Source organism: Lynx rufus, unplaced genomic scaffold, assembly GCF_022079265.1.
Source record: "Lynx rufus isolate CCGP_SWC_20201006 ecotype Redwood Valley unplaced genomic scaffold, mLynRuf1.p SCAF_4, whole genome shotgun sequence".
NCBI lineage: Eukaryota > Metazoa > Chordata > Mammalia > Carnivora > Felidae > Lynx > Lynx rufus.
Genome location: NW_025814856.1, coordinates 95,349,123 through 95,372,972, shown reverse-complemented (window position 1 = coordinate 95,372,972; position 23,850 = coordinate 95,349,123). Strand labels below are relative to the sequence as shown.

At 37.5% G+C, this 23,850-nt stretch overlaps 1 protein-coding gene across 5 annotated transcripts in view; it reads right to left on the bottom strand.

The window, feature by feature from the left end:
* Positions 1–1,080: 1,080 nt before the first annotated feature.
* CDK14 (cyclin dependent kinase 14) overlaps positions 1,081–23,850 on the bottom strand; it is a 486,541-nt gene continuing 463,771 nt past the window's right edge. For all 5 annotated transcript variants that reach the window (XM_047096602.1, XM_047096603.1, XM_047096604.1 and 2 more), the window contains 2 exons: positions 7,243–7,382; positions 1,081–1,218 (listed from right to left, as the gene is read on the bottom strand). In XM_047096602.1, the coding sequence (XP_046952558.1) occupies positions 1,103–1,218; positions 7,243–7,382 (256 nt within the window). In that variant the 3' untranslated portion in view covers positions 1,081–1,102. The remainder of the gene's footprint in view (positions 1,219–7,242; positions 7,383–23,850) is intronic.

Below are 23,850 nucleotides of genomic sequence, written 5' to 3'. Positions count from 1 at the left end.
ATCACCCAGAAGACAACGCGGACAGTATAATTTGTTCTTTTTGCCATGCTGGCAATTGACCCTGTTAACATATTTCATGTTAAGAGGCAGAAGGAAGACAGACTCTTGCAATGCTGTCTATCTAGATCCTTCCATTCACCAGAACATTTAATTATTGAACATCCACATGAGCAAGGAGCAAATATGGGATAGCAAATTAAAAAAAGCCCTCCCCACGAAAAAGTGTGTTCTCTATTTACTTCAGTTATGTTAAACAGAAAGATATATATATATAGGCATAAAATAAAAAAAAAACCCAGACATTTCCATCTGGTAATAAAGACACAGCCTTTTCAGAATTTGCTGTCTTATACTTGTTTCTGTGAAGCATGTGTGTCTGTAACAGGCCAGCATGCTAGAGATCGCCTTGTTTGGATTATGCTTTTTCTCTGCAGAATAGTAAAGGTCAAAGAATCGAATAGGAAAAAAGAAAAGCTTCATCATGATAAGGTCTGTACTAGGGGCCATGTAGGAATCAAAAGTGAGCTAAGTGGCCCACACAGCAGCTAAGCTAAACTAGGGAGCACACATCCTTTCCAAGGGAAGCAGCCATGATTCAGTTACACGTATAAAATTCTGGCAGGAATGTGAGTGCAGTATTGCCAGAGTTGCTGATTTAAAAAAAAAAATGCCAAGAATCCAAACTCTGTAAAATCTCTCCATTTTAAAATGAAAGCAACTAATTTAAAAAATTGTGTGGGCCAAATAAAGCAAGTCTGTGACTTAGAATATCGCTCAAGGTTAACCTTTTTCTAACCTCCACAAAGAATGTGTGAGTAGTTAAAATGATTTGCTTATAATTGCAATGGTTTGTTTATGACTGCATAAATAAAATACAATTTTGGCCAGGATCTAGTAGGTACCTGAATATATGACTAACTGTACTCTCCTTAGTAGAACCTGTGATCAATGCCATAATGAACATAGAGATTCATAAGACATTTAGGGGAAAAAAATCAATCTGAAATATTTCATGTAAAAGATCTGTTCAATATCTATTCATTATTACTTTCCAGGCAAAGTAGGTCATCTTACCTGTGCTCTCTTGAGAATGTTGTGCTCATCAGTGCTTGCTATTTGATAGACTTTTGCCATAACTATTGTTTTTCCCAAAGGCCCGCATGCTTTCTCCAGCTTCTGGCTGCAATCTTACGTTTGGGACGGTAAAAATAGAAGACACTGTGGACAGAATGAAAAGTTGCCATTTATATATTATGTTATAGATATGCTTACAAACTTTCATTTTAGAAAATGGAGACTGAGATGCAATTCTAGATGTCCTGCACAGGGAACATCGTGGTATGTGTTGGTCGCTGAAAAGTCAAGTGGTAACAGCCACAGACACATTTACACAGATTTATACACACATATGATATCATGATATCATGAAGTAATATTCATGCTCATATTTCTCCGATCTAGAAAAATTAACTTGGATTGTAAACAACATATCTTGCCCTTTCTTTATGCCATTCTTTCGCTCATTCACTGGAGAAATATTTATTGAGCCCCACACTGTTCTAGGTATTTTGGAATCCTGTAGTGTATAAATCAGAATGAAAAGAAATCCCTGTTCTTATTGATTCCATTTCGGAGAGACAGATGATAAGCAATCAAACAAATATATCAGCTAGTAGTAAGTGTTATGAAGAAAAATAAAGCATGGAAAAGAAACCAGAAATGCGAGTGGAAGAAGGTCAGTGAAGGCTTTCTTGATAAGGTACATTTGAGCAGACACTCAAGGAGGTGAGAGAGCAAGCCATGCACATATTTTGAGGATAAGCAAGCATAAACTATAGGAAGAGGAAACAACAGGAGAAGACACTAAGGAGAAAGGAAAGAAGCAGGCAAAACAGAAGGGTGTTGTAAAAATACAGGTGAAAGAACATGGTGAGTGACGTGGGGCAGGGTGATAGCAGTGAAGAAGGGAGGAATGGTGTGTGTGTGTGTGTGTGTGTGCATGTGTGCGTGCATGTGTTTATTTTTTTTCTAGAGAGAGAACAGGGAAGGGGCAGAGAGAGAGAGAGAGAGAAAATCCCAAGCAGGCTCTGCACTGTCAGCACAGAGCCTGATGTGGGGCTTGAACTCATGAACTGTGAGATTATGACCTGAGACAAAATCAAGAGTCGGACGCTTAACTGACTGAGCCACCCAGGCATCCCCACCCCACCAACTTTTAAAAAATTTTATTTATTTATTTATTTATTTATTTATTTATTTATTTGAGAGAGAGAGAGAGAGAGAGAGAGAGAGAGAGAGAGAGAGAAAGAGAGCAAGGGAGGGGCAGAGAGAAGGAATGGTGTGTTCTAGCACCAACACAGTCTGTGGAAGGATTGGGTTGGAGTGTGACAAAAGAGGAGCCATCAAGGACAACTTTCACCAGTTGGAAGAATGATGTTGCCATTTATTGACAAGGGGAAACATACGGGAGGAGCAGGTCTGGAGGAGAAGATCAGGAGTTCAATTTTGGTAGTATTCAATTTGAGATGCCTACTAGAGGGCCACATGTACATGTTGAGTAGTTGCTCGAATATGCAAGTCTGGAGCCAAGAAAGGTGGGACTGGAGATAGAAATCTGGAAGCTGTCAGTGTGTAGATGATACTTAAATCATGAGACTGAATGAGATCATGTAGGCTCTAGGGAGTGTATGCAGATAGAAAGATCTGAGGATTATGCTCCAGGGCACTCTAAAAGTGAGAGGTCTGGCAGATGAGAACTCCACAAAGAAGTCTGAAAGGGACAGTTTAGGGAGGCAAAAGGAAAGCCATGAAAGAGTCCTGTCCTGGAATCCAAGTGAAGGAAATGTTACTAGGAAGGGATAGTAGACAGTTGTGTTGGATTCTGTTGATGGACTGAGATGAGGGCTGGGAAAAGACCAGGACGGAGACTTTGAGAACATCAGTTCCAGAGTGTTGGGCACCAAAGCCTAGTTCAGAAGGATTCACAAGAGGGGGGCCTGGGTGGCTCAGTTGGTTAAAGTGCCCAATTCTTCATTTCAGCTCAGGTCATGATCTCACAGTTCATGAGAATGAGCCCCATGACAGACTCTTAGCTGACAGTGCAGAGCCTGCTTGGGATTTCTCTCTCCCTCTCTCTATCCCTCTTCTACCTACTCTCTCTCTCCCAAAATAAATAAACTTAAAAAAAAAAAAAAGGATTCACAAGAGAATGGAAGTCTAGGAACTGGAAACAGCAAATACATTTGAACTGGGTATGTTTGTTTTATTTTTTTTAATTTTTACTTATATTTATACATTTTTATTCTTATTTATTTACCTACTTTTAAGAAGACAGTGTGGAGCTACATTAATGGCCTAATGTTGTTTTAGGATAATACATAGGAATGAGTAGGAAAACTTATAAACCTTAGAGCTGGAAAGGTCCTTAGGGACCACTGGGTCTCTAAATAAGAAATCAGAAATCCACAGAGACCAAGGCATTTGCCCAAAGTTGCCCAGCTAGTTATCACGTGGAGCTGAAGCTAGAACCCAGGTGGTCTGATTCCCAGTTCAGTGCTCTTCTCGCTGCATCAATTTGTTGGCCTTCTTTTACTGCAGATCTGAGTTTTGTGAATTAGCAAATGAATGTAATATAATCAAGGACTCTCTGCTATGAAGTGTATTTTGTTCATTTACTTTGACAAGGGTAGTTCAGCTTCAATAATTTATGTAACTTGATAGTATACACAGGAGAATGCCCTGTGGTGTATTTGGGAAAAGTAATGAATTTCTTCTAAATCAGCCCTCCGTTTACTTCCCTGCAATTAAATTTCTGTGAAGAAGTGGGGCAAGGCTGTTGGGGTTTCAGGACAGAGGGAGAATGACAGGGTGCCACCGAATTAGCCAGCTTTAACTACCAGATCCCCAGGTATCACTATTCTTGCTCGATAAATTTATAATTCCCCCTTTGGTGGCACACTAACACATTACTTCTAAGTTCTGGTATTATGTAAACTGGTGAGATTTTAAGCGACAGCACAAGAAAGAAAGATATTATATTGTTAAATGTTCTTCCAAAGCAAATAAGTGTCTGACATAAGCATACAACTTACTTTCTATATTAATCCATGGAACAACTGCATGCTTTGTGTAACCAGATTCTATAACACTTGACACTCTTCTCGCAGAGTCTGATATAATAAAGTAGGCCAAGAAGGCTCTTTTAATTTATTTTTGTTCCATTTTCTCCTTTTAACCTGGCTTTGCTTCTGCTTGCATAAGTATTTTCCTTTTGTGGACATTCTTTTAAAAAAAAATGCTATAAACTATCTTTAAGAATGTAGGCATTGTGGACTGAATTGTGTTCCTCCCAAATTCGTAATGTTGAAGCCTTCATCCCCAGTGTGATGGTATTTGGAGATGGGGTCTTTTGGGTGATAATTTGGGTTAGATGAGGTCGTGAGGGTGAGGCCCACATGATGACATTTGCGGCTTTGTAAGAAGAGGGAGAGAGGGAGAGACAGAGATCGATCTCTCTGCCATGTGAGGATATAGCAAGATGGCTTTCTGCAAGCCTGGAAGAGGCTTTGCCAGGAACAAAATATGCCAGCACCTTAATTGTGGACATCCCAGTCTCCAGAACTATGAGAAATAAATGTTAATTGTTTAAGCCCCCACAGTCTAGGTATATTTTGTTATAGCAGCCTGAGCGGACCAATACAGGGAGGTTCCTGGAATTGATGAACCTAAACCAGTACTTGGTTGCTTAATACAATCCATTCATTGGTTCTGCAACACTTCTTCCCAGGTGGACCTCCTTCCAAATCCCCTTGAAAAGGAAGCACATGAGGGTAACGCCCTTGCTGCTGCCATTTGCCAGGTGGTGAACTTTTAGAAGACTCAATACCAATGTGAAATTTAATTTGAATAATTTCTAAATATAGTCTGCAGAATATTAACCTAGATAACAGAGTCCCCGAAAGCAGTCATTTCACCTTGGTTCCCGAAGTTCCCAAAGCCTAGGAATTTTGTTTTGTAAACATGTTTACAAGGACCACCACGTTGTTCTAAATGGGAATGGCTATAGTATTTAATACTGGGATTGTCCTTTCTCGCGACTGGATTTATGCTTCATAATGATTATCTACTAGACACAGAAATAGCATTTCTGTGACTCAAAATTGTTACCGGAGGCATTTAGCAGAATCTTGCTTTAAAAATATAATGATTTTTCATCTTTATTCTCCCCCCTTCAAAAGGTTTCACTGCTCCTGATGTTTAACGTTATGCAAAGACGTGTTTCTGCCAATGAATATCGCCTTATGGTTATGCTTCTGCAAATAGCCTGCTGTGAGCTGATAAAGGGATTAATGCAGCCAAAATTCTTAATCTGTGAAATTACAAATTAAATTCTCATATTAAAAATACCACCCTGAGGTATTTTTTGTGGTTTTAATTCCCCTCTGGTGTTCTGCATACATTGTGCTTGTTAATGACGAGGACAAGGCTGTCTCCGGTGGCAGCCTGCTGCCGAGTGATAATGTGCAGGCATTTACTTACTGATAGAAACTGGATTTAACCACTGGCTGATAAACTAAGTGGCAAGTGGGTAATAAGTCCATATTAACAGAAAAGTACCACTACAGAATTCAGAATTCATAGACCATCAAAATCCTGGCTTAAACTCAATCATCGAGTCAGATGGGATTGAGATGTCACCAAGGAGGAGTGATATTAAGTTACAAGTTATACTAAATAGGAAAACAAACCATATGTTTGAATTTGATGAGCCAAAAACTAATGGGCCCATTTATATCTCTTTTTCTCAGTATAGGAAGATGGATCACTAATTCATTATTTTTCCATAGAAATTTTATCTTAAAAAAAAATGGGAATAGCTAGCATAATGGTCAGTGGGTAGAGTTTTAGAAAGAAAGTAGGGCAGAGTATAGAATAAATATGGGTTGGGAATATATAAAATGTTAAGGAAGACTTACTAAGCATAAGGGGGAGTAGTGGATTAATATATCTATAGACAGTTTAGGGTAAAAAAAAAAGAAATTCAAATTAAATGTGGGATATCAAAAATGATTTAGGGTAGAAATACCCAGAGGAGTTGTTACTTGGGACTTAGCTGCAAAATAAAGGGTGATGTTGTCAAGGAGAATCTAATACTACAATGGGAGAAAAAGTTTAAAGTCTAGGAGATTAAATAACTATGTTATGTACCCATAAATAACTTTATGTTATGTGTGGTAAGTATGTACCCAAGGATTAATAAATATATTATAAATATCTATGCATACATGCAGTATATTAATTTTTAAGGCAGTCAGAAAAGAGTGTGGGAAGGAATATGTAGAATTGGCATTTGGAAAAGAACGCATCGCCATTGAACAAAAATGTTCTTACTGCAATAGTGTTTCGCAAAATTTCACAAGAATTCTGTTTCACACTTTGGAAGAAAGATGAGATCCTCCCAGCCATAAATCTCCCAAATATTTAAAATGTAATTGAAAAAGGCTGTGTAAATATGAACACTTTTGTAAAAACAAAACAAAAACCCACCCAGGAATGTGTTTTGTTTTAAAAAGATCCAGAGAGGAGCTGTCTGTATGAATACCAAAAGCATTTGTAGTTAAAATGAATTACAAGTCTTCGGTTCCTACATGTCAATTCAGTGCATTAGCCAATTGCCAACTCTTTGTCAGCTCACTGCATAGCAGCCCTTTTTACCGTTATTGTTACAACCAAGATGGTCTCTGAGAATCAAACAAAAATGAATCATTTCTCCTCTGTGTACTGCAGCCAGTTAAAAAGTACTCCATGCATGAAGCACTAAATATGTAAATCATATTTTCCTTTTCCTTTATGACTGCTCAGATCATTCTTTTGGACACATACATAATCAAATACAAAGACATGCAGTTGCAGACTGCAGAGCAGAGATAGCAAAAAAAGGAATCCATTTTCTTCCTCTGTCTGGTAAGCTAGGAATTGAATGGCAGGATTCCACTAAATATATACACACATGACTCCCTTTCCCTCATTCTCTCTCTCTCTCTCAATCTCTCACTAGCCCTCCCCCAACCCCTGCATATAAATACATACACACACATATATGTGTACATGTAATGAGTATGCAAACATCCATAATCTTGCATATGCATACATAAAAACATGAACCTTCTATAAATATGTTACACATAGATGCTACAATGATACGGCTTCTTTGATTGGATGTTTCAGATTTGTCATACTCACTATCGGTCAGTTCCCATAGCCGTGGGGGCAGGTCACTAAAATACTCGTGGCTCAAGGCAGCCTGTGCTGATAGTCTGTTCTTTGGGGAACACTGTAGGAGCTTGGAGGCCAGATCCTCTGCATAATTCACATAGCTGAGTCTGAAAACACAAGCAAAAAAGAGAGAAATCAGACCAAACAAGAAAATCCACTAAATAAGACATAAAGTTCACCTAATTGTTTTTGGAACTTATTTATTCCTGGCCAAAAAGCAAGTTAAATTATCTGCTGAAAATAAAAAGAAGCAGAATTCATGTTGGTTCTCAGAGTATCTGTTAATTTAAACTAGCTTTTACTCTCGATATCTCCGTTTCATTGATTTAAAACATTTCTAGTATAAGTAAAGGGTTGATACTTTCAGGATAGAACAAGGTGCCGAGATAGAAAATTTCAGGAGACAATTTATCAAAGAGTTACCAGCATTTGTTCACAGAATCTACCTATTGCATACACATCTGGATACATTTATAGGAAAGTTAATACAAAATAATTAGAAGAATTAAAATAAAACTACTATTAAGTTCTCTAGTTACTAAAGTTACTTTTCCTCTAAGAATTTACATTTTATTACATTGAATATAAAATTATTGGCATAAGTACCCTGTCACATATCAACAATCATAATATTAACATGAAGTTAACAAAGGGAATATGTATAACCCACATGGGGCTGAATTAATTCAAGATGATCATTAAAACAATGGTAGATAGAAACTATGTGTCTTAAGATTACCAAAGAAGCAGAGAAGTCAAATCTCCCATGTGGTACAACTTCCAAATGCATACCAGATCACACAGTCCAGCCCGGCCTTGGTTTTCGTGGAATCTCTATTTCACAACTCAGCACAATCAAGCTCAGATAATTAACATAAAAATGATAATAGAAGTATTCCTGATAATGGCTGACATTGATGGATAGTTGAACACGTGTCAAGCACCTTCGTAGGCACTTTCCACACACCCTTGTATTTATTTAGTTGACCAAGGGAACTCTGTTTCCATCTAATGGCAGTGCAAGTGGATTACTCAATTAGCACGTTGAGTGGATTTAAACCCATCTACAATTACTTGACTCTGAAGTGGTTTGCATTTGTTTCAGAAAATTTCTAAAGGCAACCCGTGGATTCCTGAGTGTCTGCTGTAACAAGGTGCAATAAAGGACACTGACTCTCAGAAAGAGCCAGAAAGTGTGAGGGCAAGTTGCATCTGCTGGTGAGTATTTTTTCAAAAGTCTTGAAGCTACTAAGCACATGGTCAATGAACTTTCTTCAATAACCAACAATTCTCCCCCTTCTTGTACTCAAGCTGCTCTTCAGCATTGATTTAAAATTGTTATAGGGGAGGGGAGGATTGAAAGTGAGGAAGAGGAAAGGAGGTAATGAATTTGGGGAGCAAAAGAAGCAGGGAAAGAGCAAAGAAAAATACTACTCGGAGAACCCCCCCTAAGAGGCCTCTCTAAGTCTTCATAAATGAAGGTCTTACAGATGGGTTCAGTATTTGCTGTAGTGGCTGTTTAAAAAACAACTTATCAGTGGATTGGTTTTAAATGTCTCAGCCTGGAAAAGACAAATTTGTCCACAGGGAAAGGAAGCATTCTCTAAATTCTCTACAGTTTGTTTGTTTTTTTTCTCCTTTCCTTTAAGAGGGGCCACAGCCATCCATATTATTGCTTCCTCTTCCTAAGATTTTCATTATTATAAACTTCATTAACATCTTTTAAAATACCAAAGGCAAAGTTTGAGATTAGGTAAAGTTCATGGTAAAAGCTGCACTTATATTGAATATACATTTTATATATAATCATGGTGAACATGATCATTGGTATCAATTTTACATAGCTTTGATGAAACAGAACAACAGTGCCAGACTGAGACTAGATTTGAGTTTTGGGGCTTAATTCTGTTACAAGAGTGATGAACCACCTTATGTCTACAGTCCTTCCAGCTCCAATATGCAATGAATGACAATCTGTATAACTGTCGATTACATTCAGACTTAGTGCATATAATACCTAAATATAAAGAATTAACTGATATAAGACAATTCCATTTCACCTTCCCCAAATGGACTAACGTCAAACCTTAAGGTTGATGAGATAATCAAATGCTTATTTGTGATATGCAGGCTATATACAAATATTTAAATTATCACAAAATTATTTTAATTTAGAATGCTTGCTATTTCCTCATTTGCATTTCAAGAACCACTTTTATTCCAACTCTCCACATTTTCAACATCACCGTCTGTCATTTCATGAACCACTTTCTGAGTCCATCCAAGTTGTTTGAGATATGACACTTCCAGGATACCTTATTTGGATATCTTCTCCCAAGCCATAAGTGCACGTTATCAGAATGCCAGAACGATTTGGTTGTCTTCACTTTCTATTTAAAAAATCTTCCCTTGTAATTCCATTAAATTTTGTTTTGTATATTCTAGAGCTGGGTAATTTAATGTGTAATAGTTTAGCACTTTTATCTTTCCCTGGTAAATTTAGTCTTTAATCTCTCTGTAGTGAACTTCTTTATTTTCAGTAAAGCTTTTGGACTAACGTTCATTTTTTTTTTCTTATATTCATTTAATGACCTCAGCTTTTGTTTAGTACTTGCCTGGTGTACCTTTGTCCTTTTCTTACTTTTAATGTTTCCTATCCATAATTTTAAGATACCTCTTTCACAAATAGTATATAGCTGGATTTAATATTTATCCAAGGAGAAAATTTAGTCCATTTACAGTTTGTGATTACTGACATATTTGGAATTACTACTAACATCTTAATACTGCATTCTATTTTATTCTTATGTTTTTTTCTCTTTTCCTGCCTTCTTTAAAATTGAATTTTAAAACTGAAGATCTCCATCCTCTATTTTAGAAGTTACGCATCCTATTTCTATCTGTTTAATGATTACTCTTAGCTTTTTCTTTCTTTCTTCTTTCTCATTTCAGTATTTATTTAGATGTTTAAACTCTTGCACTAAGTTTTTACAAGCTGATGGACACTGACAAATTGTTTTTCCTGAAGAACTGTAATTATACATTCCAGACATTATAAATATATGATTGAACATTAATACCCAGCACCAATTGTCTTACCAATAAATATTGTTACACAGATCAACAGGAAAATAAAATATTAGACATCTACTCAATTCATTAGCAGAAACTAAATTCTCTTTTTACAAGATTGGGAGGGAAGGAAAAAGTTCACACTTTTAACAACAGAAGTTGGCAAGCAACTTCCAATAAAAATAGGAAAAAATTACAGAATTTTCAGAAATTTTATGATTAAGAATTATTTGAGCTACAAGAACAAAGCACGTTTACTTTAAAAACAAGTATTTACTAAAAGGCATATTCAATATGTCCTACACAAGACAAGCACTACTTTTTACTAAAAGCACTTAACAGCTCACTCTCACCCTTTCCACCCTCTCTTTTAACTTGCATCCCAAAGTGCAAACATTCAATTAACTTTAAGACGTTTCTGTCTGGAGACGTTAAAGATATGTGCTTCTGTTACAATGTGGACTTTATGTGAACTTTTCAACCAGAGGTTTGTGATTTTCAAAATGGAGGTTTTCATAATAACACAAAATGAGATTTATAGAAAGATGTTAAAAAATCATTATAAGACTTGGTTAAAAGCCAACAAAATCAGTGGTTACACAACCTGATGAATACCATTTTAAATGTGAGAGACATAAACATAAAGCAGCAGGCAAATAGCCATATGGGCCCTACCGTCAATGTGTGAAATGACTGAAGGGATAAACCACAGAAGATCTAGATTGTTTTCCGTAGTTCTGAATTGCAATTTTGTGGATATTAATAACATTCAAGTATCGTGGCTGGGTATTTTGGCACCCAATCTCTTAAAATTTTTTTTTTTTTCAACGTTTATTTATTTTTGGGACAGAGAGAGACAGAGCATGAACGGGGGAGGGGCAGAGAGAGAGGGAGACACAGAATCGGAAACAGGCTCCAGGCTCTGAGCCATCAGCCCAGAGCCCGACGCGGGGCTCGAACTCACGGACCGCGAGATCGTGACCTGGCTGAAGTCGGACGCTTAACCGACTGCGCCACCCAGGCGCCCCTCTTAAAATTTTTTATATATTGATAAGATTCTGGCATGTGAATAGATGTGAAGAAGACTTATAACTCAAACTGCACGCTTTCAGGAAAGGTCAACTGATAAAAACTGATAAGCATGTTTTAAATGCTGAACAGCAAGAATCCTTTGCTAAGTTTCCAAACAGGCCGATGATAATCCAAACACAGAGGCTGCAACTCTGCCAAGCTTGAAGCCTGATAAAACTGCTTATCAATACTCCTATGAAAGCTTCATTAGATTTACCATTCACCAAGCTTATGTGTTGGCTAATAATGTATGATAAACTGGGTCCTGTCTTAAGCTCCATTTCCAAGGCAATACCATCAGTAGACCAGTTTTATTGACTGTAGCCGCAGTTTTTATGACTACTGGTATCTATGAAGTACAGCTGGATTTTAGGACAAAAAGTTTCTTGCTTTTAAAAGCTCTAATTTGTCTAATAAACTTTGCTGCACCTTTATATTTCCTGCCACCTTCAATTAGTGCTAGGACAACCAGATTAGAGCTCTCCCAAGACCCCCAACATGATGACAGTGACACAACAGCCAGGTTCTTCAAGAAACGTCATTTTTATGAAACCTAACAAGTCCTCAACAGCCTGTCTGGATGGTAGTGCACCACCCCCAGATGGTCAGTCCAGAACCTGGATGCCTTCTTTCTCCAAAAGAGCAGTGTGGTCAGGTTGCTTCACATATCCTTACTATGTGGTAATGCCAGACTTTTTAAGTTTCTCTATAAATTTGTTTAGGGTCACACTGCTTAGACTGTCCAGTGTATGACTTCACAAGAGTTGGTCAGTTCATCTGAGCCATATGTAGTTAAAAAACACTCAACCGGATTATGAGAAATTAAAAAAAAAAGAATGTAGAATATAGAAGTGATGTAAAGAAACTGTAGTCTACTTCAATATACTAACTATACTTGGAACTCTCCGTGCTTTGAGTGAAAAGTTGGGAGTAATGGGAAATGAAATGAACCCCCAAGCAAGCAGCAGCAATTTTTTAATCCAGTAATGAGGCAAGAGAAAGGAAGTTCCCCCAGGTTTAGCCCATCTAGGTCAGAAAGCTTGTAAAATGCTTTCCTGATTTTAAACCCACCCTCCTGTGTCCTAGTTAACTCGTCTCATGGAGCTTCTTGGTGGAACAGTAATGAATTTCTATAGTTCACTTGTATGTACAGAGGTTGTGCTGTGTTCTTAACAGGTCTCCACCGCCCTTCAGAACTTAATAAATTTGTGACCAAGAGCACCACAGAGCTGCCCAATCTGCAGTCAGGGGTGTCCTCTTTTGGGGTCAGTTGGTTTTGTTTTGTTTTTGTTTTTTACCATCAAGGATCTCAGAAGAACCTTCCACACTTTACACCTTCACCCTCAGTTCTAGTGGGCAGCTCCTTAACTTTTGAACATTTCTCTTTAACTGCTTAACGTTTAAACTGTAGCTTCACCTTCCTGCTGAATGATACAAGAACATGGGAACACCTCACTTCTTGTGATACTAGTCCCATGTTTCATGTGGGATTGTCTCATGTTTTATTCCTATTTTCTGTGATTTTCAAAAACACACATATTAAATGATGCTATTATTATTACTTAGATTTACTGATGTTTATAACTTATTTAATCACCTTTCTTTTCATGTTTCATACATTCCTTCTCTCCCTTAGTTTTTTTGTATTTGAAATATACATGTCAGAAGTTCTTTCCACGATGAAAGAACTTAGTGGCAAATTCTCTCCGTTTTGTTTTCGTACAGGATAACAGTTTCGCTGCAGATATAACTGCAGGTTCAAAGCCTTTCCCCCTAACTCTGAAGATATTATTTCACTGGCTTCTGTTGTTGCCACTGCCAGCTCTTATCTTCCTCCTTTTAGGATTGCAGTGTAAGGTGTTCTTTTGATTTCACCTGCTTGGTATTCAGTGTTTCCTGAATATGAGGCTTCATGTCTTTCAACAATCCTGGAAAAAATCTCAGTCATTACTTTTCTTTTTTTTTCTTTAATTTTTTTTAACGTTTATTTATTTTTGAGACAGAGAGAGACAGAGCATGAATGGGGGAAGGTCAGAGAGAGAGAGAGGGAGACACAGAATCTGAAACAGGCTCCAGGCTCTGAGCTGTCAGCACAGAGCCCGACGCGGGGCTTGAACTCATGAACTGCGAGATCATGACCTGAGCCGAAGTCGGATGCTTAACCGACTGAGCCACCCAGGTGCCCCATCAGTCATTACTTTTCAAATATTGCTTATCCCCCCATTCTCTCCCTTCTCTCATTTTGTAACCACAACGTAATGCCATCTTCCAAAATTTTCCATGCCTTTACTTGTTCTTTCATATTTTCCTTCTGTCCCTCCCTGTGCTCTCCATTCTGAGCAATTACTTCAGAGCTATCTTCCAGTTCAACTAATTCTCTAATAAGCTGCATCTAATAGGCTGTTTTCCTTGTTCACTTTGTTTTTAGAAGTTCTTTTTAAGTCTTTGACAAATATGTGTGTCCAGTTTTGATGACTTCTTGTTCAAGTTTTAGATTTGATCTTTTCTTTCTTTATAGCATTTTAAATATAGCTATGCTCTATGTCTCATAATTTCCAATATCTGAGGTTCTGGGTGAGGTGGCCAATTTTGTTGCTTTTGCTACTGACCCTCACTCACAATGACTTTTTCTCAGATGTTTTATAATTCTGGATTGTGAGCTCATGCTTGGCTAATGTTAATCTGTGGGAATCCTGAGGGGACTGGGTTGAGAATATCTTTCTCCATAGGGATTTTCTTTTGCTTCCGCCAAGAGCCCTGAGGCTCTCTTAACACTTAGGCACTCCAAGTTCTTTCTGTTGGCTTCTGCGACCATGTGAGTTCTGTAAATTTAAATCTAAAATTCTAGAATTTTCAGGGGACTTTTTCATCCCCATCCAGAGCCAAGGCCAACACAGTTGTCCTTGCCAGTCTCTCAGCTGGAAGCAGATGTTTTTCAGCCAGCCCATTACTGAGGTTGAAGTGTTTTGAGTGTCTTGACTATGTGGGGAATCTGGATTCCTATGCTGTGTCTTTCTCAGGCCCAAAGCTTTGTTTCCTGACCCCGAAATGGTTCCGTGTTCCTGTTTTAACAATATCTCCAGGGTAGCTGCAACTTTAATACTTACTTATCACTCTGGTTTCTTCATGCTTGATGCCTGGAGATTTCACTTAATGTTATGTTGGTTCAGCTATACATATGCATTTGAAAGCATGTGCTTGTTGTATCTTCTCCAGCATTTTAGGTCAATTTTTGTGCTAGTAGGAGAGACTTGTCCCTGCCATAAGCATTTATTTATAATCTTTTCAATCTAATTAGTTACTATAAAATCATCTATACTTGTAATGTTTAGGACTTTCTCTCTGGAATCACTATATCAGTGTTGTTTCCCTACTTAAAAACAAACAAACAAACAAACAAAACAACAATTACTTCTTTTACATCACCTCCATGAAGCCTCAAAATCAGCTAACTGAAGTTGTTTTAGGCAAATGTTCTTTCACCACTCAACTTTATATGTCAGTCTCAAATGCACTGCCTAAATGAAAGAAGCCAAAGGCTACATACATACTCAATAATTCCACTTATATGACATTCTGGAAAAGGCAAAATTATAGAAATTAAAGAGTGGTTGTCAGAAGCTGGGTGTGGGAAGGGTTAACAAAGGGCACAAGAGAATTTTTTCAGATGGTTCTACATCTTGATTATGAAGGATGTACATCAGGCCATCTAGAGATGTGAGATGGTAGGATCAGGGGAACTCGCCAAGGAAATTCAGCAGAGGGAACAGTGCAGAGAGATGAATTGTTGCAGATGGTCACCAGGAACATTCAACCCTTAGGGGTGGACAGCTGACTCTTGTGAGTGGCTGACATCAGGACTTCCATGTCTTGGCAGGGGGCGGTGTGCAATGGCTCAGGGGATGTCCTGACAAATGGGGAGGTGCTCCTGACAGTGGTGAAGCCTTCCCACTGACTTCAGTGCTTGATCCCACGTCACCAAGCGGGGACCAGCCTCTGGCTGTCAGACTGTGCCTATCAGCTGGGAGGGTGGATTCAGGGAGCTCAATGTTCATGAAGGGTCACATAAACATGGTAGGGTATGCGGGACAGAGGAATTTCGTGTTCATTCCATATTCATTTTTTAAAAAGTAAAAGATGTTTTTTGTTTGTGGAAACTCTCTGAAAAACCTAAGGAATTTTAAAATTATAAATCTAGATGACAATGAAAAGAAACAATTTCTACTGAATTCAGAATGTGTGTGGAGAGCACCTTATGAATAAGTTTCAAACAAATGCTTTTAGTATAGTTGAAAATAATGGTATGTTGCTATTCTAATCATAATGAATATTTTTCACTTCCCTAGTTCTTATCCATACCCACACAACACACACACACACACACACACACACACACACACACTTTACTTGCATTAAAAAGAAAGATATGAAAGAAGGTGACATGAAGAGTAAATGACTGCCTCAGACCAGGGGTATGGAGCAGGACGTTTCCTTTATTCCATGTGCTGGTCAGTTTCTGCACCTCAAGAATGAGGAAGATGGAACACATGGTCTTTGAAGGCTGTCTAGCTCTAAGGTTATATGCCCTCAATCTAGGAAGAACCTCATTGTGAGCTAGACGCAGGGAGGGTTAGCACAGCCACACTTGCCTGCTATCACGAACCTACCAGAATGTCCCCCCTTGTCACCAGTGAGATGATCTAACGTGCCTCTCTTCACTCAACCTGTCAACTAACTGCCTTGAAAGCTCACCTAAGTTTCTAAGTCATCCTGAAAACAAAGAGCAAAGTGAATCCGAGTGTTTTGCCAGATTAAAGGAGACTGATAAAGTGGAGAGGACAGAAATGAAGGTGAAGGATGAATATGACGGGGCAGAAAAGAGACAGAGTGGAGCTATGGTGAGGCAGCAAGGGCTACTTCCTATAAGGCATGCTTCCCAGTGTAGCCTGGGAATAGGACATCTGCTGAATGACTGAGTGTTTATGTGAGGACACAGTATATCGACTATTACACCTATAGAAATTTTACTTTACCTGAGAAACATGCATATAAAAAGCAATCAGTTTTGAGCAAAAACATCTTAAGGTCAAGTCCCAGTCCTTAAGGTACATCTTCAAAGTATACATCTCTTAGGGGTGCCTGGGTGGCTCAGTCAGTTAAGTGTCTGACTTTGGTTCAGGTCATGATCTTGCAGTTCATGAGTTTGAGCCCTGTGTCAGGCTCTGTGCTGACAGCTCAGAGCCTGGAGCCTGCTTCAGATTGCGTCTCCCTCTCTCTCTTTCCTTCAATTTTCTCTTTCTCCCTTTCTTTCTTTCCTTTTTCTTTCTTTCAGTGAGAAGGAAATTGGTTCTTGTCTTTTTAAAGGTACATCAAACTACCAGAACAAGTTTTTTTTGGTTGTTTTTTTTTTTTTTTTTTACACTGTAATTTGAAGACACTTCCTCTAAAATTAATGATACATCTGCTTTTGGAACAACTAAGACAAGTCACATTTTTCACCTTCCAAATATCTCTATAAAAATCTTCACTGGGATTTATTAATATTTTAGCTAATGAAAACTAGACATACAAAGTAGAGATGTAATAGGTTCCATCTATTTAGAGCATTCAATGGAGATACTACCTTCTATATAACAGTTGAAGAGGAAGTAAAAGGGAACAAAAATTTCTAGACTATTCCTTCCTGCATTCTATGATGGCACAGAACTACATACACTGTGGGCCTGTATGTGGAGCATTCTATGTGCTTGGTCTCACAGGAAATAGAGCAACCCGAGTGAGATGCTGAAGGTCTCTACATTCACGCTTGACTCACTCACTGTCACTCTTCACAGGGCAAAGCTGGGGCCCTGGGTCCTTTCATTTGACAGTACACATACTGTCACTGTGGCAAAGATGCCAACGTGGGCATTGGCCACTGGATTACACAGCAATTAATCTCTTGCAAATGATTTGTGAAGAAGCCCACCCACCCATAAAGGCAGGCTGTTTCCTCAACTGTACTGACCAGGACTGTCAGATGCAGTATTCTTTCTTGTCTACACATCAAAAGCAGAATGCTCATTTAATTACCTTCTTATCAAAGCTTTTGACTTAGAGGGAGGACTGTGGTCATAAAACCGCTCTGATTTTTCCAAAAGTGACTTATGTTTAGAAAATAGGCTTAAATGTATTCATTTTGCAAAGAGGGGTCAGTAATTTGTCAAGCAGAGCATGAAGGAAACCCCTGACATTGGAATAAACTTTTGGGGAAGATAAAAACTAATAAGGAAAGGTTTAAGCCTGGGCAGTGAACCTCTCAACCCCAGGTGCTAGGCTGTGCAATGAAAAGAGAGGCAAGACTCTTAGTTACATTAATACTGAACACACAGTTATTTAATGCTGAGACTTCCTTTGTCAATGCACTGCTATAGAAAAAAAAATTTAATGAGATTCCTCCCCTCAAGGTAAGCAGATAACATTTTAATATCAGTTTCCATAAATAGGTTGTGTTTTGTTGTGCATAGAAAATTGTTCAGTTCTCATTCATTTATTCTGGTGAAACTGTTTAATGACACAATCTCCCACGGAAGACACTCATTCCTATAGTGGTCAGTTCACCTGACCGTCAAAATATTGTATCATGATAATGCTATAGATAAGGAACTCTACAGTTTACAAAATGCCTTCACATGTATTATTTTATTTGATCTAGATAATCAAAGGGTCAAAATGAAGAGTATCTAGGTTTGTGACTCTTGAGTCTTAGTGTCCATTACATGTCACACCAAAGATTTAGTACTAATACCATACATGCCTACACACCTACAAGATGTGTGTTACCAAGTTGGTAAGAGGGTTATTGGGTTATTTTAAAGTTTTCCTTACGGACACCTGACATTTTTCTATATTTCTCTTTTTTTCTATAATTCTGAACTCTATTTCTGTAGAAATACTCTTTCTATATTCTTGTTAACACCCGCATGGCCCAATATTAAATAAAGACAACAAAGAGAGTCCAGCTTTTACATGGATAAGATGAATAGAGCCCAAAGTTAGTCATGTTAATTCATACTTCTCAGTCTCTCCTTCATCTCTAACCCTTACTCAATACATAGTTGCTATTACAGTAAACTCTATCTGGTGGAAAAGTACACAAAATGCTGGAGAGTCCTCAGCAGGATATGAATCAATCAAGTTCTTGAAAACACTACCACTGACACTCAAGAGTATTATAAATGCCAAAAAAGTGGACCAGAAAGAGGGAAATATTAAATTCTTGTCTTGGACTTTAGAGATTAGTTAGATAGTATTTATCCCAAATTTCCTAGCTTTGATTTTATTTATTACTATTTTCTACCCTCCCTGGAAAACAAACGTCTTTGCGATGTTTAAGTTCACTCCAAAATCATATAAAAAGTGGTCTGGCTTTTACAAATTGGTTAATTTATCACATGATTATACTAGCCTTTCCTAGGTACTCATATGAAGCTATAGATTATACTTAGCATTTCCCATGTACTAATATGAAGCTATAGATTTTCATGTTTACATTTTATAAATCTACTGATACAGATATCATAAAATATTCGTGGAGATAAACTAAGTGAGCCTCTTGCTATATTATTTTCAACAAAAGCTATTGTGTATTTAAGCTTATTTTTACTTAACTACTACAAAGACAGACCATGCTTTCATTTAACCTGTTTATACAAAGGAGATGGTTAACTAGTTCACTACATTATTTTTGCAGACATTCTATGTTAATTTCCTCTCCAATTCTTCTCAGTGCCTAGTAGCAGTTACTTTTTTTAGTTGTAAAGTCTTATTCATTTATTTATTTATTTATAATTTTTTTAATGTTTATTTATTTTTGAGAGACAGGAGAGAGAGCAAAAGCAGGAGAGGGGCAGAGAGAGACAGGGAGACATAGAATCTGAAGCAGGCTCCAGGCTCCAAGCTGTTAACACAGGGCCCCACACAGGGCTCGAATCCATGGACCATGAGATCATGACCTGAGCCAAAGTTGAACACTTAACCAACTGAACCACCCAGGTGCCCTGTAAAGTTTTATTTTTTAATAGCTTATATGTAACTCATATGTACTCAACCTCTAATTCTGTCTAAATAATATAATTTTTAAAAATTTTTTCTAAGATTTGTTAGAGCTCACCAAACATTGACATTTTTCTTCTATAGGAATGGTACAAACCTGTCAGGCATTATACTTGTACCTCAGTTATGTTTTAGAAAAGATTCATAGTTTTAGTGGACTAGTGATTATATGATTCTATGCTTTTGTTGAGTATTTTACTTTAATAATGTGGTTTACAGCAGAAGAGGCACAAATAATTACTTTTTAATCCTCTGACTGAAGGACATGAGAGAAAATGATACTTTATTTCAATAAAAGAAATGAGTAAAAATATATTAATAATAACTAACCCTTGTAAACAGAAGGATAAAACTTACAGAATACTTAAAATTCTAAACTCACAAGTCAGTATAGAATACCCACAAAACCCAAAGGATGTGCATTCAACAGAATTGATTTTCAACATCCAAGTTATTTTGTTTATTGTTATATCCAATCATAAACACTAGACCTTCATAACCACACAACCATAACCACATGACCTTCCCTGTGTGGAATTCCATTGTTAGCTCAAGGACATCAGGCAACTTGTAACCTTTCCAACTTCTGATTATAGATCAGGATAAAATTAATAACTCTCTTCTACTTCACAGGACTGCTGTGAAGATTGACCTTTGCTTACCATAACTTGCTTAAATAGATCATCAGATTATTTTACCTGTTTCAGAAATTTTCAAAATGTCTTTATGAAATCAAGAGTGAAGCAAATTGTTAATGAATGTTCTACCCTTGTGACATTTTTGACATTTATGCTATTTAGACAATAAAGATGATCCAATTTTCCTGAATTCTAAGTGACTGATTATGGCACTGTTTCTTCTGAAAAAGACAATTCTCATTTTTGATGATAAAAGATTGCATCGGGAGTTTAAATTCAAATCTTCATTTATAAAAATAATTAATGCATACAATAAAAAATTAATGCATATTAAACCTTAGCAATGGCTTATGTTTTACATTTCAGATAGATATGTTCTAAATATTTAGTCCAAATTATATGGACAGTATGAAAAACATTTTGACTACAAAAGGCTGCAAAACTGTTTAACTTATTGGTGCATCTATATTATGTTAAATTGAGTTAATGGAAACTGGTTAACTTCACAGCCTTTTATTCCTCAGAAACCCTACGGAAGTTACAAATCTCATCATCAGAGGCAGTTTTGGAAGCTGATATCTGCTTCACCAGAATGGAACGGTGCATCCTCTGACTATAAACAGTGCTAAAAATAGCTCCCGAAAGGTATCATTTTGCGTGATATTATTTCACCAAAAGAGAAGAAAAATATATCTTTAATCCTGAACAAAACCTCTTCAAAGTTTATGTTCTCAATAAACCTTTCACTGAAAACTGCAAATATAACGTAGTAATGCAATAAATGCCCTAACAAATATATCAGATTGTTCACTTAATGCTTTTTACAGGCTTAAACCAAATGGAGTAAAAGGAAATCACCTTTTACAGTCTGACTCCTACAGGAAGAATGCCTTGCTGTTACGCTTTTTAAAGAAGGCATGGTGAATTTATATCAATTTTGGTGAATCTTGGGGCTTGATAAAAGAAAGAAAAATACCAGCACAGTTAACATTCCACAGAACTCACTTCACATGTTTATTTCCTTAGAGACTGGACATGATCCAAGATATTAAGAAAAACATAAAAAGAAAAATAATGAAGGTAAAAGATGTACAATTTAGCACCCATGCTAATATAGATGTTCCCTTATTCCTTAAAAAAAAATTGTCATCTTGTAGACTAAGGGTATTATATGGTTAGGATTAGAGAAAATCACTAAAACCAGTGCTCCCATTTAAATCAATACGAAAGAAAATTTGGTTAGGTCAGAGCTTATTATGGGTTGTTGAATTTTAGTTAAGGCAAATGAACACTATATTTTCTGGGGATTCTTTTTTTTTTTTAATTTTTTTTCAACGTTTATTTATTTTTGGGACAGAGAGAGACAGAGCATGAACGGGGGAGGGGCAGAGAGAGAGGGAGACACAGAATCGGAAACAGGCTCCAGGCTCTGAGCCATCACCTCAGAGCCTGACGCGGGGCTCGAACTCCCGGACCGCGAGATCGTGACCTGGCTGAAGTCGGACGCTTAACCGACTGCGCCACCCAGGCGCCCCTATTTTCTGGGGATTCTAACTTCAGCTTCTTTATTTTATATTGCAGATATTGCATCTGGTCTTGAAAATATATGACTTCATTATGATGTGAAAAAGAACTGTATGCTTATGTCCAAAACAAGAATTGGGTTAGACCTGTCAAATATTTGGACATCCTTTATAAAGGGCCTGATGATCCTTGGGAAGAAAAGTCAAAATATCTTTCAGTGTTTATTGCTCTTGCAAGGAGCCTCCCATCTTCCCTGTCAGAGTGTTTCTTCTAGACTCTACTCTGAATCACTTGCCTGTTGAACTATCTGATGCCCCCTGATTATCACAAACGACGTGACCAGCCAGCAAATGACACCCATGTTCTAAATACTGTGGGCAAGTATACAAAGGAGGACAGAGCATTTGTGGATCATTTACTATGTGCTAGAGACTCTTTGCGCTGTCTATTCTGCATGCTGAGCCATGAGATGATCATCACTGTCCCTCCTTACATGTGAGGAAACTGAGGCTCAGAAAGGAGGAGCAGCACAGCCAAGGTCACACAGCAAAGTCAGGGGCAGAGCATGTTATGTGCCTCAACTGCTGATGCTCTCTCCTGTGCATCATCCTTCTGAAGGCTTGATTTGTACCTTTTTTTCTCATTATAAAAGTAAGACACAGTCAGTCTAGAGAATTCAGAAAATCCTGAAACAAGTAAAGGAAAATAAAAACATCTCTTAAGTCTACAATCTGGAAGTAATGAGTTTTTATCAGTTAGATGTGTTTACTCCTGTGTGTATAGGTCTGAGCAAATATAGCATTTTACTGCTTTGTAATTTTTATCACCTTATATATATTTTACATGATAAAATTTTCTTTCAAAACCTGAATTTTAAAAGCTCTCTTTAAACCCCTGAAAGTCAAACTCAAGTTCATATTGAGGTCATATTAGCTTTTTGTTTTCCCTCTAGTGAAGAAAAAAAGATTACTGCCAACAAATTTGGACATCCATAAATATTTTTTTCCTGTTGAGGGTGTATGCTTTTTTTTTTAAACCATGGGGTATTTACTTTTCAATCACTATTCCCTAAATATTATAGTTAGTTTTACCAAATCTCCATATGGAAAAACACGATTGTAGGCATCTTATATGAAGTCAAGTCCTGGTGATGCATTCAGCTTCATGACTGTCATACTGGGATGCTAGGATGAAATCTTTTTTTTTTCACTTTACTACACAGCTCTCCTTTTAATATACTGCACTTGTTTTCACAATGTTTCCTGCACCAAGAACTTCCATTAAGAGGAGAAAATAAGACCTCAAGGATAGGGGAAAAACTATTGGTATTTCTTGCATACTCATGGGTACAGATGTAGAAGTTAGGTGGGAATTAAAATCAGTATTTATTATCACAGTTTCTGAGGTTCAAGAATCCTAGGGCAGCTTAACTGGGTAATTCTGGCTCAGGATCTCTCACAAGGTTGCAGTCAAGTTTATGCCCAGAGCCAGTCATTTGAAGCTTGATTGGGCTTGGTGAATCCCCTCCCAGTATGGCTCACTCGCATGGCTGTTGGCAAGAGGTCTTAGGTCCTCACCATATGGGTCTTTTCATAGGGCTGTTCACATGACATGGCAGCTGGCTTCTGCAGAGCCAGTGATTAGAGAGAAAGGGGGGCAGTCAGAGCTAAGGAAGGAGCTGAAGTCTTTTACAACCTAACTCGAACACTAATGTGCCATCACTTCTGCCCTATGCTATTGGTCACCAAGACCAAACCTGGTACAAGGTGGGAAAGACTACCCAAGGGTGGAAAGACCAAAAGACAGGGATCACTGGGGACCCTGTGGGGGTTACTGAACCATGCTGATGATTATAAAAGGTGTCTAGGTTTTTAAAAATTGTATATATATATATATATATATATGCTAAAATTTGTCATTTTAAGCATTTTCATGTATGCATTTCAGTGGCATTAATTACATTCACAATATTGTTCAACCATTACCAATGTCTATTTCAAAATCCTTTTGTTATCCCAAACAGAAACTCTACACTAATTAAGTAACATATTTCTTATTAAAATACCATGACAGTATTAAAGATAATTTTCAGAAAGTAGAAAAAAAATCACCCCAAATTCTACCACTCTAACACAACAGTTTTCATCTTGTATATTACATTTCAGTCACAGTTCAC